We start from the raw sequence: 14,678 nt of genomic DNA on the forward strand, positions 1-14,678 counted from the left end.
TTTTTAAAAAGAGACTTAACACTACCATTCAGTTTTGTGAAATCTATCCCAACAGGAAATTGAATAATCATTATCGACAGTATAACCTATGAGAAAACTCATAGTAGAAATTTCTTCATGGTTACTTTGTGTTTTCCCATACAAGTGAAAGAAATGTAAAATATTTATTCCAAGAACCATGTTAATTACAAACAAGTACTTTTTATAATTACACACAAAACAAAACCCTTGGAGTTGTGTTTCCATGCGTACTTTTCCTATCATGTAGTAAAAACAAATGTCAAAGAAGGATTTTCTTCTTAATTAAACCACTACTTACTGCTCACTTCCCAGGGAAAATTCATGGCATTTATTTAATCATTCTGTGCAAACAATGCACTTATACCACATATATAATACTGGCCCAATTTTGTTCAAATACAAGTTCTCATTCTAATAATAACACATTTTAAAAATTTACTGCTCAAAATCATTCCATTCCTCATTTCACTCATCCTCCATATTTGCCCCTTTTCTACTGTGCTGCCCAGTCCAGGTGATTTCACCTAATTTTCTTCACATTCACCAAAACGATATAATTGCAATATCTGTGTGTGTCAGACTTTCTGGATCTTCTTCAAAAAGGCTTCAATAAAAGGAGAAAATAAAGAACAAAGGATAAATATCTCGGTCCCAAACGGCTTCATTCTATCCTTTTCACAACTTAGGAGATTATTTGAACAAGAACCAAAATTGCTCCTTTTAAATCAGAAAGCGTGACAATATGATGGCAATACAAACTTACCAGCAACCATACAGACACCAACAAGAGCCCATCACAACCCCTGGGGTGCGCCTGGACCATCCTTCCTCTCTGTAGCCCCGTCCAGTCTTCTTCAGCTCCCAAGCTCAGTGTTTGCCGAGCCTCACAGCCTTCCAAGAACCTGACTCCCTGTGAGGTCACACTGCTATGACCTCACATTCTCAGCTGAGTGTTCATTGTTGGGTTTTTGTAATGTTTTTGCAGTTCTAATAAAACAGGAGCCAGAACACAAGGGCCACTGTCTATCAAGAACATAAGAAGCAGTGAGCCCAGTCTCGCTCATACTTGATAAAGCCGACTCAGTGATCCCTCTCAGAGGGGATAACATCCCATTTTGTTTCCTTGAATACACAAGACATGGCAGCTCTAGTCTGCTGAGCATTAGATGCTTTCTACAGTTTGGATTTTCTCTTTTCTACAGTTCAGTATTATTTTCTCTATTTTTCTTGATCAAATCACTTTACAACCTAGTAAGATTGTAAATAGATAAATCCCTACCAGTCACTTGAATGTGTAAGAGACTTCCCAAAAGCTTCTCCCTGTGTTCCAGAAAATGCTTCCCTGGGGCCTTTACTTCTGACCTCCAAGTGAACATGATAATATTCTCTCATCAAAACACTCCATCATCAAATGAAGGACCAGATCATTGAGTCTGATCACCAGGCCTTCTCACAACCTTTTGAATCATACTAAGATTGGCAGATTTTCCAAATAAAAATAGGGTACCCAATTAAATTTGAATTTCACATCAAAAAACAGTGTCTACTATAAGTATGTCCCAAATACTGCACGGAACATACTTATACTAAAATATTATTCATTGTTTATCTGAAATTCAAGTTTAACTAGGCATCTTATATATATATTTTTTTTGAGATGGAGTCTCGCTCTGTCGCCCAGGCTGGAGTGCAGTGGCCAGATCTCAGCTCACTGCAAGCTCCACCTCCCGGGTTTACGCCATTCTCCTGCCTCAGCCTCCCAGTAGCTGGGACTACAGGTGCCCGCCACCTCGCCCGGCTAGTTTTTTTTTTTTTTGTATTTTTTAGTAAAGATGGGGTTTCACCGTGTTAGCCAGGATGGTCTCGATCTCCTGACCTCGTGATCCACCCGTCTCGGCCTCCCAAAGTGCTGGGATTACAGGCTTGAGCCACCGCGCCTGGCCGACATCTTATATTTTATCTAGCAAAACTTCCTGAAATTTTTTTTTCTAAACTTTAAAGAATTTCAATAATGGTGTTCCATGATTGTCAACTGGTAGCTTACTCACAATCAGAATCCTTCTCGATTTTTTCACTTGTTTCTGTGATTTTTTCCTGCTATTTTTCTACAGTTTTATCAAGACTTTGTTGCCTATAATCTACTGATTCTTCTCTAATGTCCTCTAAATACAAAAAAATAAACAAAAAAACACCCTCTTCTGTGTTTTCATCCTCTCTTGACTTGCATGGTACCACCACAAATGTGATAATGTGGCCACTTTACACAAATCCTACACAAGAACCATATTCTGCAGCATGTTACCTAAGGGCCTTCCCAAGCTGACCCCAATTTCTTTTTTCAACTTGTCCTCTACTATTTCCCTCCTACTTGAGCCACACAAATACAAGCTGGCCTCCCATGCCTTTTACGTATGTTGTTCCCTTTGCCACTCTTCTTTTTTATTTTGAGACAGAGTCTCGTTCTATCACCCAGGCTAGAGTGCACTGGCGCGGTCTCAGCTCACTGCAACCTCCACCTCCCAGATTCAAGCAATTCTCCCAGCCTCAATCTCCCGAATAGCTGGGATTACAGGCATCTGCCACCATATCCGGCTAATTTTTGTATTTTCGTAGAGACGGGGTTTCACCATGTTGGCCAGACAGGTCTTGAACTCCTGACCTCAGGTGATCCACCAGCCTCGGCCTCCCAAAGTGCTGGGATTACAGGCGTGAGCCACCGCACCCGACCTCCCTTTGCCACTCTCACTACCCTCAACCCCACCATTCCAAATTCTGTGAACTCTTAGCGCTACCTTTTAAAAATCTCATCGCTTTCACCTACCACTGTCTTGAATTCCAGTTCGAATCCTCAACACAAGGGGCAGCTGAAGGTACTCAACAGCCACCTGCTAAGAGAATGCAAGAACACAGCCATCTGCCATGTCTACTTCTTCCACTGTCTTCCATGCTATGCTATCAGTAATGGTATGTGGCACTAATTTTCCAATTTACTGTAGCTAATCCTGGAAAGTTCTGGAATATAACTGACATCAGTAGTATACTATTGACTGTATAAAACAATATACTCAATAGTATACTGTTTTACTGCCAGTTTTCCCCAGAACTTTAATAAATAGTATACTATTGCCCATTTCATACAGGCAATAGTATACTTTGAATTTAAATTTAAAAATTCTTTAAATTTTTACGTAATTGTGGTAATAAAACTAGGACCAAAAAACAAGTTAGGCTAAGGTGTCAAAGCTCCCTGCACCACCCTGTATTTATAAAGTATACCCCGAGGGTTGTACGTAGAAAACAACAACAGCCACCTAGTCAAGTTGACTTTTATACGTAAGTTAGGCAAAGGCAAATTAGAAGAATCTCAAGGAGAAGAAATGACTTCAGTTGCAAGTGGAATAAAAGGACCACTGGGAACAACATTACCCCTTTGCCATTCTTCATGCTAATGCACGGAAACACAGAGGACTGGAACCAGCAGACAAGAGGGTCAGCAGAAACGCGCAGCTTTCAGGGCTGAAAGACTAAGTATACCATAAGCAAAAAATAAGTAAAACCCCAAATCATAAATTGTCTCTGAAAAGGGAAAGGAAAATCATTTTGGCCATCATTATCTATGGCATTTATTTCCTAGGCATTGTGGAGAGGGCACATCATCTAATTCTCAAAGAAACGTAAATGAGAAGTTACTCAGAACAGCCATAGCACCTGCCATGGTGCCGTAAACCTAATAGGTTAATAATGGTTAGACAGTTACTATGTGGCAGACTCTGGGCTGCTTTCTAGGGATTGAATTGTCAGTCTTATGAAACAGGCAATAGTTTAAGCCATTTTACAGACGGGAAAACTGAGGCAAGGAGCTGGACATGGTCAGTGAGACTCCAATGCTATACTACTTTTATAAGCTTTACTACTATCCATTTTGCTCCTGACAGTCATCTCCTGGTATGTCTGTCTTCATTGATTCAATGAATACGTATTTATTTCCCTATAACGTACCAGATATTTTAGGTGCTTGGTAGACTACAGTAAGCAAAACACAATTAAAAACTACCCTGGGTGGGGAGGGGAGCTAAAAATAAATAATTATAATAAGTAAACTCTACATATTAGAAGATGACGTTTGCTCTAGAAAAAAAATAGAGCAAATAGGGAAGAGGAACCCTAAATTGGGGATGAAGGTGGAAACATTTTTCTACAAAGTGGTCATGGGAGGCCTCATGGAGAAGACACGAGTGGAGGAAGACGTAAAGGAGATTAGCCTTGGCACTGCGATAAAATAACAGCATTCCAGGCCCAGAGGCTGGAGTATGTTAGATGTGTGAGAGCAAGCAAGAAAGCCAGCGTGGCTGGGGCAGAGGCAGTGAACAGACAATACCCACAGAGCCATGGGCTTGTGGGGTGGAGGTTCCCACATTTTCTCGATTCAGAGTCTTTAATGTGTAAGTTTTTTTTTTTTTTTTTTTTTTTGAGACGGAGTCTCGCTCTGTCACCCAGGCTGGAGTGCAGTGGTGTGATCTCAGCTCACTGCAAGCTCCGCCTCCCGGGTTCACGCCATTCTCCTGCCTCAGCCTCCCCAGTAGCTGGGACTACAGGCGCCCGCCACCAAGCCCGGCACACTCCAAGGCCAAAGGAAATATATTCCATTTAGTAACAGAATAATAGTGTACAAATACTTATTAAGTTTGGACCCAACAATTTAGTCATTTGAAAAAATACATATAAATGGAAAGAAATATTATTTTTATTATTAAATAACCATGATCGCTTACTAATGGATGTGTGTACCTCTGGGCCATATGACTTCCTAAATCTCTGATCAGACTGGACACTGCCACTCATTTTCTCATAGCACTTAATATTTATCACAACGACTGGTGAAAATCCAGCTGAAAGCTATGTCATCAAAAGGAATATAGCACAATCTGATGTTGACACTGAACTTGTCATTCACATGGTGTTTGACAGATGATGAGAAGAGTTGTGTTTCCCTTGAAATTTTAGACATCCTAAGAAATACCTGTGAGCTCACTGCAATGCCCTAGGACACCTCTGCAGAGTTTGGGAATGACTTTGTGGTTCAAAGGCCTTGTGGGCCACTGTGGAGACTGGGGTTTTTGCTCCTAGTGAAATGGTTAATATTGAAGGGTTCTGAGTGAAGATCTAAGATTAATTTATATTTTTAAAGGGTCACTTTAAGTATTGCTTTGAAAATAGACTGGAGGAATGCAAGCAGGGTGACCAATCAAGGGGTACTGCATGTGTCAGGGAGGAGCTAGCTTGGGTGGGAGCAGGGGCTGTAGGTCCCGGAGGACCTGCCGACTGGTCCTTTGGGAGGCTGAGAGAAAAGTAGTTAAGTTTTAGGCCTGAGCAACTTCAGGGGTGGGGTTGCCATCGACCAAGATACGAAAGACCAAAGTTAGCACAGGTTGTGAGGAAAAGAAGTTAGATTTTTGATGTGTTCACCTTGAGATATCCATTAGCTATCCAAGTAGGATGTGAGGACATGTGGAGATTTCAGCAAAGACACGTGCCAGGGTGCACTGCAGGGAATTCTTGGTCGCTGGCCTGCAGTGGGCCCTGGCATTCTTCTGTTTAAGGACCAAGATGATCTTGATGCACTGCCAGAGCTTTGAGTTACCCATCTAACACACGGGAAGTCACTACAGATCTAAAGAGGGGAATAATAATCTGGCCTGGGTTTTGGTAAGATCAGTTTTGCTTGTAGTGTGGAGGGAAAACTGCAGGGAGACAAATCTGAAGACAGAAAAACCAGCTACAAAAGGTATCCGAATAGTACGGTCAAGAGATGAGAAACCAAATTGCGAGTCTGTGTGAATATGAAGGAAAAGCCTGCTCTGAAAGCTATTTAGAAGTTAAAATGAAGGAACAGGGTGAGTGGCTTAAGAAGTGCATGGAGCTATGTTCAGAGGGTGGGTGCAAGACTAATCCTGGTGGAAGGTGATGCCACCAAACAAGAGAATGAACACCAGAGGAAGAAGAGGGAATGGGTAACAGTGTGCGCACATGGAAAGAAACAAGCACTTGTGGAAGACCAGGAGTTTGGTTCAAAGGAACGGTAGGTACAAGGTGCCCACAGGTTAACCAGGCAGAGCTGTCTGGTAGCAACAGCAACCATCCCCTATCTGCAAGAATTCAGTAGAGGTGAAGTAGTCACCCTTATGTTGGTGAAGGGAATCAGCTGGGAGAGGCTAGAGTTTGCTCAGTATGACCAAAAAGCACCGAAGTGTGCCAAAGAAATACGTCTAATAGCAGTGTATTCATTTGAATTCGACTACAGCAGAAGAATCCGGGGGTCTCTCTTCATTCGTTAAGGAAAGTCTACCTGCGAGTGTTCAGTTTGCCAGCAAGTAATGATTATTAATTTAGAAGATGCCAAAAGCACTCATCTGCTGGAGAACTCCAGTCAGACCACCCAAGTTCAAACACTGGCTCCTGTGGTCACCAGCTGTGGGACGTTAGGTAGGTAAAGGTCATTATTCTCTGTAAACCTTAAGGTTTTTAGCTATAAAACACATAATAGTATCATATTCACAAGCCGTTATGAAGATCAGATGAGAAGATTCATGTACGATGCTTGGCATGTAAGATGTCTGGCACACGGTGAACAATAAACGTCTGCTCCTATCACCAGATCCGTCTTCGTCACCACCGCCACCAGCATCATTAAGGTTATGATGATGACATGAGATAATACATGACAGCAATTTATTAAATATAAATCTCCATACAAATGTTAGTTAGTGCCCGGTAGGAATACTTCAGGACAAATGCCTCAAATGAACCTGTTTTCAACATTTACATAGAATACATTCCCTGGAAGGGACAGCCTCTGATGATTTAAGACTCTTTATAAAGGAAACACACAAAACCTCATTATTATAACTCCTAACAGCTATTTCTCTGTTCAGCACAGAAGACAAAATTCAGGCTTCACCAATAAAAAATTTTAGTAAAGCATCACATAAAGATTCTGCCCCCAGCCCCACCCACAGCATACCTTTCAAGTCTCACTCCTTTTTCTCAGTCTTGCCTTCAGTATTCCAGCAGAGGGCACCCACGTGCAAGGCAGTGCCATGGAAACTGACCCAAACTCACTGTATGAGTGTGGAGTCTGCATTCGCTCCTGAGGCACTGCCTTCCAACATAACAACTGTACTTTTCGCCCATGAAGGGGTTCAAACATTTCTAGGGGCATGATGTGGGTTTTCACTTTCTGTCATTTTAGTTGTTTTGTTTTGTTTTTTCCTATACTAAAGTGCTGCTCTTGTGGGATAGCTCTCACATGAGAATGTGATATGTGCAATATTATCAAGTCAAGGTTAATAAACCCATATTATAACCATTTCAAACGAATAATTTGCAAAGAAACTTACTGGATGTCCAACTTTAGAAATAAAAGTTTTAAAAATGATGCAAACACATGTGTACACTCATTATTTGCACAGATGCTTCTTTGTGCAAAGTAGGATCAGTGAGCCCCAATTCCGGTGGACAAGAAAGGAAGAATGACTCACAGTCTGACCAACTCATTTTTCTGGAGTGTTCTTAAGATGCCATTGGACATTCTCTTCTGTCCGCATTTTTGTCAGGTTGAATTAGTATCAGTGTACATACAGTAGACACCGGAAGCTGGGCAGCAAAAAAAGATACGAAGTAGCCGGCAGAAGGTGGTCCAGGACTGGTCAGGGAAGGAATGCAGGACCTCTGACTAACTTAACTGGCAACAGATAAGAAGTAGACACTCCGTATGTGGATAAGAACTACAATTTTCATATCTTAAACAGTTTGTTTAGTGTTTATGTTAAAGAGTTGGGTAACTACACCACTAGTCCTTAGAATACTCGCTTCCTGTCTAGCACACAGGTAAAATATACTTACAAATATGAATTTAATTTGATCCAATACTCTCCTTTGTTGATTAGGTAATAAATGCTACAATTTAGCCAGGGGACATGACAGAAGTTCTGGCCTCCCATTGCTCCCACTCCCTTTTCTCTTCTAACTCTTCCATCTTCTGGGATACAAGAGGCTGAACAAATATTTTCTACAGTTATTGGTTATGTTATGTCCAAATTTTACCATCTCTATGGGTACATTCTACCCTTTCTTCAAATTCCTTTTTTTGGGGGGGAGTGGGGGCGGGGGGGATAGAGTCTCGCTGTGTCACCCAGGCTGGAGTGCAGTGGCGTGATCTCGGCTCACTGCAATCCCACCTCCAGGGTTCAAGCAATCCTCCTGCCTCAGACTCTCGAGTAGCTGAGATTACAGGTGCGCACCACCATGCCTGGCTGATTTTTTTGTATTTTTAGTAGAGATAGAGTTTCACCACGTTGGCCAGGTTGGTCTCGAACTCCTGGCTTCAAGTGATCCGTCCACCTCGGCCTCCCAAAGTGCTGGGATCACAAGAGGGAGCCACTGCGCCCAGCCCCTTTCTTCAAATTCTTACGACACCTTTTCCACTGTCCTATAGCACACGCATTGCTGTGTTTCTCTCTGGCGTGCTTGGAACTGCGTGTCTGTTCTGCAGTGTCCCTCTCCTGCTGACACACTCACTGAAGACATGGTCGTACAGTCACACCTTGCACATACCTTCTGCTTTATTTTCATGCACACTACAAGCAGTTTCTACAACAGCAGCCTGACAACATATCCTCTCTACACTGAGTTTTCCCCTAAGTGCTACCTACTACAACTACACTGAAAGCTGCTCTATGCGATTTAGGGAAGGTTTCTTGGATTCACTTAATTTTGTGTGCAATTTTAAAAAGGAAAAAAATTAGCACCCTGCCAAGAATACAAGCAGTAAGACCCTTCCCTTAGGAAATACACTGCTATCTCTGTCACTTCCTGCTTTCATCTCTTTAAAATATTCCAGCTCCTCTGAAGACAGATCCAAGGAGTCATCTTCATCTGTGGCTATGGGATTAAGAGGGGACTTTTCTACTCTTTACTACTCAATATGAATGAATTAGTAATAATATCAATAAATATTTTGTCTTAACTTATTTTTATGAAGAATTCCCGAATGTTTACTCTGCTTCATACACTATGTTAAGCACTTTATATTAACTCAGTTAATGCCCTTGACCCTATGATAGGTACTTCCATCATTCCCATCTTACAGAAAAGGAAACTGAGGTATGGTACAGTTAAATAACTTTCCCATGACCATCCTGCCAGTATGAGGTAAAGCTGGGACTGGAGTTCAGCACGGGCGGTTGCAGTTGTGTGTTCAGGCTCTTAACTAACATGCTATGTGGTTTTCTACGCTATATTACTATAGGTTATACTGCACGCATAACTTCGGTGTATACGGGAACAAACACTTCTACGTTTTAGAGGACATCTGTATGATTATATGTGTTTAGTATGGTTGCATAATTAAGTATACACAACCAAACCTGCACAAATTTTCTCTCCAATTATTCATTAAAACACCGACTATGTGCCAGCCCATTTCTAAGTGCTAGGGGTACAGCCTTGCCCTTGTGGACTTTTACCTTCTAATAAGAGAGAGAAACAATAAAATAGATGAAAAGTTTTCCCTCTGTTTCTACCTTTCACCCTCCCACAAATATCTGAATATGTTACGACTCACACACTGTTCCAGGTAACTATTAGGTGTAATAAAGCATCAACAGACAAAAGTCCTTGCTTTCATGGCGTTTACATTCAGACAGTGACATTCTTAAGTGCCTCGGAGACAAATATAACCAGGTATGCAAGAGGGGAAGGAGAGGTTGCTATTTTATTCACAGCACTCAGAAAGTACCATGTGAGTAGAAAATAGAAGGAAGTGAGGATATGGCTTTGCAAGGTATCTTCAGATCATTTCAAACAAAGGCCTGGGCAGGAAGGCGTTTGGTAAGTTTCAGGGACAGTTCAGAGGAGCCTCCATGGCTGGAGAGGAGTGAGCAAGGGGAAGAGGAGTTAAAGAGGTCCCAAAGGAAGGCCTGAATTCACTTGCAATTTCAAAGTAGTCAATCACTCGGAAGCTTCAAAATTAACTGCCAATTCTCCAACATCCACGATCGGAGAAGGTACAATTTACAAACGGTTATTAGTATCATACATATACTTTAGACACAAGTTAGCTTCCAAAGTTCGTGGGCTGTTTCTCAGTTCCTCCTCTAATTCTGCAGTACCTCTCCATGACCATCACATCATCCAAGGGTCCAGACTCCATCAATCACCTAATTCATCCTGTAGGTCATGGATTCAGAGTATCCTCTCCCCAGCACTGTGCCCCGAGGGCTAGTCTGTGATTTTTCTAAGGCTGAATCCTTATCTTAATGAAATTTGTACCACAGCACCTTGGACAATGGCTGGGATTTAACATATGCTCAGTACAACTGTCCTAAATCAAACTGTAGGAAGCTGAAAGGAAAAGTCTAATGACTGTGTACTCGTCTCAATGCAGCTATCAACTTGAGTGGAAGATGCCCAAAAGCAATAATTCAAATGCTTTCTTTCATGAATCTGTATACAAAGCTGAGAGTTTCTGAGTTGTATTGTAAGCAATTACCATATTATGGAATCTAGAGACTCTGATCAGTGGAAATCATTTGCCAATGAGCTCTCTTTAGGTTGCAGATCTTTTAATGGTTATCCCTTATTGTTCCCAAATGGGGAGCAAAGTGAAAAAGTGGCAAAATCAAAGTGGACAGAATGCAGGGATGAAGAGGGGAAGGTCTTCAGCTCTTAATATCTAACCTAAGAAAACGAAAGCCATGATTACTAAATAGATGATATGCATTAGGTTTTTCGTTTCTGTTTTTGATTTTTTTGAGACTGAGTCTCACTCTGTTACCCAGGCTTGAGTGCAGTGGCATGATCTCGGCTCACTGCAAGCTCCGCCTCCTGGGTTCAAGCGATTCTCCCACCTCAGCCTCCCTAGCACAGCTGGGACTACAGGCACCCGCCACCACGCTTCACTCATGTTTTTTTAGTAGAGAAGGGGTTTTGCCATGTTGGCCAGTCTGGTCTCGAACTCCTGACCTCTGGTGATCCACCCACCTCGGCCTCCCAAAATGCTTGGATTACAGACGTGAGCCACTGCGTCCAGCCTACATTAGCTTTTTGAAAGAAAAGTATCACTGTCAGTTTCGAAGCTTTGCATGTGCCTTAGGCATTACTTTTAAACTAGTTTTTCCTTCTCTTCATTTATCACATTCTAAAATAGTTACCACATTTTTAGGGAGCTATACATGACCTTACTTTGCCATTTGATTTCACACTAGCACCTCCTAAAACCAAGCTACCTGTAAGGCGAGGAGGGTGAGCCCTGTGTTCTTTAATGTGAATTAGACGGTATCTGCCTTCTAACTCGACCTGAAAGTGTTTGGTATTTTAAGACTGAAATCATGGCACTTTGGAGGTAAAAAGTTCAGTGACATAAGCTGGAACAGATTCAGTTATTGGGCACAAGACAGGACAACCTGCTCTGCAAATAAGATGAGAATTAAAGAGACCCAATAGACAGCAAATTTAGTGAACAATGTCCTCTCCCCCACCACCCCCAAAAAAGGAAAGAAAGAATGAAGAGTCTTTAAAATTAGATGGGAAGAAAAACATTGCATTTTCTGGCTTTCTAAAGTGTGACAAGGCCTTTACATTTATTATCTTATGTTAGTGACAGTCAGAACCTCCCAGCAGACTGTTAGAGTAAATTTTAAAAAGGAATCCCCCGGACAGATGAATGGGGGCAGAGGGGTCGGGCATCCCTGTCAGGGCTCACAGGTAAACAAGCAGAATTCAGGGCATGTCAGCCTGTTACATCAAAGACCCCTGAAGTGCTCCAGAGGAATTGTGGAGTAAGCTGGACAAGCACCTACCTCTAGGCCACAAGGACTTTAGAAAGCGAGCTGCACTGAACTGAGATCATGCCACTGCACTCTAGCTGGGCGACACAGTGAGACTCTGTCTCAAAAAAAAAAAAAAAAAAAAAAAAAAAAAAAAAAAAAAAGAAAGCGAGCTGCAGAACTTCCCAGCAATAGACCACCTAATGATTGTTCACGTGAAAACAACTGGTGTCCAGAGACAGAACTCCTGACTCCAAATCCAACACTTTTTGTCCACTGCACCACTGTCTACAGCAGAGATGACAAGGTAAATAGCTGTTGACAAAGCTGGCCTTCCCAGAGGATAAGTTTGTCAACACCTTGACAAGTATTTTTCAAGCAAACTAAAAAAGACAGAGTCTAAGGGAGAGGACAAAGTGACAGGCAGCACAAACCAGCTTGAAGCACCAAAAAGAATCCTTCGGAACCAGACCATGAGCCTTCCTATGAAGGGAGGGGATGAGGCCAGAAGCAGCCAGAGATGCTACTCAACAGAAACAAAAAAAGTCCTCCCCCAACTCTTCCCCTGAAACTTTCAAGAGGGATAAGGCAAAAGTGCTGTTTTTGGCAAAACTATGTAAACACAAATTCATATTATATTTCATTAGTTCCTAGACACACTTTTTTCATATTTTAAAGTCCTTAAAATTAGAATTTTTTTTTTTTTTTAAGATGGAGTTTCACTCTGTCACCAAGGCCAGACAGAGTGCAGTGGCGTGATCTCGGCTCACTGCAACCTCCACCTCCCGGGTTCAAGTGATTTTCCTACCTCAGCCTGCTGAGTAGCTGGGATTACGGGTATCCACCATGACCCCAGGCTAATTTTTGTATTTTCACTAGAGATGGGGTTTCACCATGTTGGCCAGGATGGTCTTGATCTCCTGACCTTGTGATCGACCCACCTTGGCCTCCCAAAGTACTGGGATTACAGGCATGAGCCACCATGCCCAGCCAGAATGGTTTTCTTATGCATCAACCAGTGTGAACCCCGGCAGCCAGGTGGCTATCGGATGTTTATTACCTGTGCACAATGCAAAATTATACTGTTGGTTTAATCTTGATTTAACTGATGTTTACAGGGTCTTCAAAAAGATCACGCTATAAAAGATACTGAGACAAAAGTATTATTTATGTAGACAAGCATTGAGAACATGCCAAAGTAATTTTTATGTAAACATCTGTAAGTTTAAGAATGACTAGAAACTCCAAGAAAATGCACTGTGCTATAGTTAATTGCTGGCATTTTTTTCCCTTTTTTTTTTTGGTTTTGTATTTAATGCCTTCATTTTCTCCAAGGGGAATGGCATAGTCTTTTCTGATAGTACCAGAAAATATTTTAAAATATACTTTTAAATATGTAGAATATAAAATATTAAAAAATTAAGATATTGACTTATCTCCCAATCAATAGTATCTTAGATTCAGAAAGTTCTAGGTTGTTTGTTTTCACTACTACTGTCATCCCTTGGTATCTGTGGGGTACTGGTTCCAGGACCTTCCCACACCAATACCAAAATCCACGGATGTTTAAGTCCCTGACATAAACTGGCACTTAATATTTAAATATAACCTATATATACCCTCCCGTATAGTTTAAGTTGTCTCTACGCTACTTTTAATAACTAGACAATGTAAATGCTATGTTGATAATTGTTATGCTGCATTGTTTAGGGAATGACAAGAAAAAAATATGTACATCCTCAGTATAGATGCAACCATTTTTTTTTTTAAAGTACTATCGATTTCCAGTTGGTGGAATCCGCCAATGTGAAACCCACAAATAAAAAGGTCTGGCTGTATCCAGTTGTCTTAAACTTCAGTGACATTTAATTTTGTTTTTTTCTCTTTTGGGACAGCATCTTGCTCTATCACCCAGGCTGCAGTGCGGTGGTGGAACTGTAGCTCACCATAGCCTCAGCCTCCTGGGCACAGCAATCCTCCCTCTTCAGCCTCCTGAGTAGCTGAGACCCAGCTCATTTTTAAAATTTGTGCAGAGACGGGGGCTCATTATGTTGCCCAAGCTAGTCTCGAACTTCTGGATTTAAGCAGTTCTCCCACCTCGGCCTCCCCAAATGCTGAGATTACAGGCGTGAAACCACTGCACCCAGCCTAACGTTCAATTTTTAAAAACAAGATTTTCTTCTGTTTCTTTTCATTTATAGGTCATGACATTCAAACAATGATGGCATAAAAGTTTTTGTTGTCCTCTTCCTTCTGTTTTGGGCAAAACAAGTTATTTTGAAATTCTTTTGACATTTGATTCTAAAGGTTTATGGCCAATTCTTCAAGCAAGAACATTCAAAAAGTTACAGAAATTGTCTCTATTCAATGCCTTTTAAAATGCTATTTTTCAATGTAGCCAAATGAGAATATTTTAAAGCACTGCTATTGTGAGTGCACTAAGAACACTTTTGAGATCATTATTAGAATTTTACTTCTCCATTTTCCAAAACACATAATACCAAGTTCCAAAAAGTTGCACCTTGAGATAGGTAACTATTCCTTATGAAAAAAAATTACAAGTTGCATGAAATTTGCGTGAATTAGTTAAGACCAGTGTTTATAATCAATGCCTAACAAAATTAAAAGCTGCTGAGTTTTTCCTAACAAAACTGAATAATATTGTTTCTCATTTGTGACCACTTTCTGTGGAAATGAACAATATTCCAGCTAATTCAAACACTGCTGCAGATAATATTAAATAGTCATGTCATTTTAATTCCAAAACTTTGACCCCCACCACACACCCACACACACACACACACACACACACACACACACACTACGACAACA

At 41.2% G+C, this 14,678-nt stretch overlaps 1 protein-coding gene across 9 annotated transcripts in view; it reads right to left on the reverse strand.

The window, feature by feature from the left end:
• Positions 1-14,678, reverse strand: part of PSD3 (pleckstrin and Sec7 domain containing 3) — a 720,908-nt gene that overhangs the window by 278,086 nt on the left and 428,144 nt on the right. Inside the window, exon 1 of one of the 9 annotated variants that reach the window (XM_017867274.1) lies at positions 785-951. The exons of the other annotated variants lie outside the window; for them this stretch is intronic. Coding sequence (XP_017722763.1) covers positions 785-816 — 32 coding nt within the window. The 5' untranslated portion in view covers positions 817-951. Of the gene's footprint in view, positions 1-784; positions 952-14,678 lie in introns of those variants that run through there. 9 annotated transcript variants of the gene reach the window in all.

This window comes from Rhinopithecus bieti, unplaced genomic scaffold (assembly GCF_001698545.2).
Source record: "Rhinopithecus bieti isolate Rb0 unplaced genomic scaffold, ASM169854v2 scaffold_2888, whole genome shotgun sequence".
In the NCBI taxonomy this organism is placed as follows: Eukaryota; Metazoa; Chordata; class Mammalia; order Primates; family Cercopithecidae; genus Rhinopithecus; species Rhinopithecus bieti.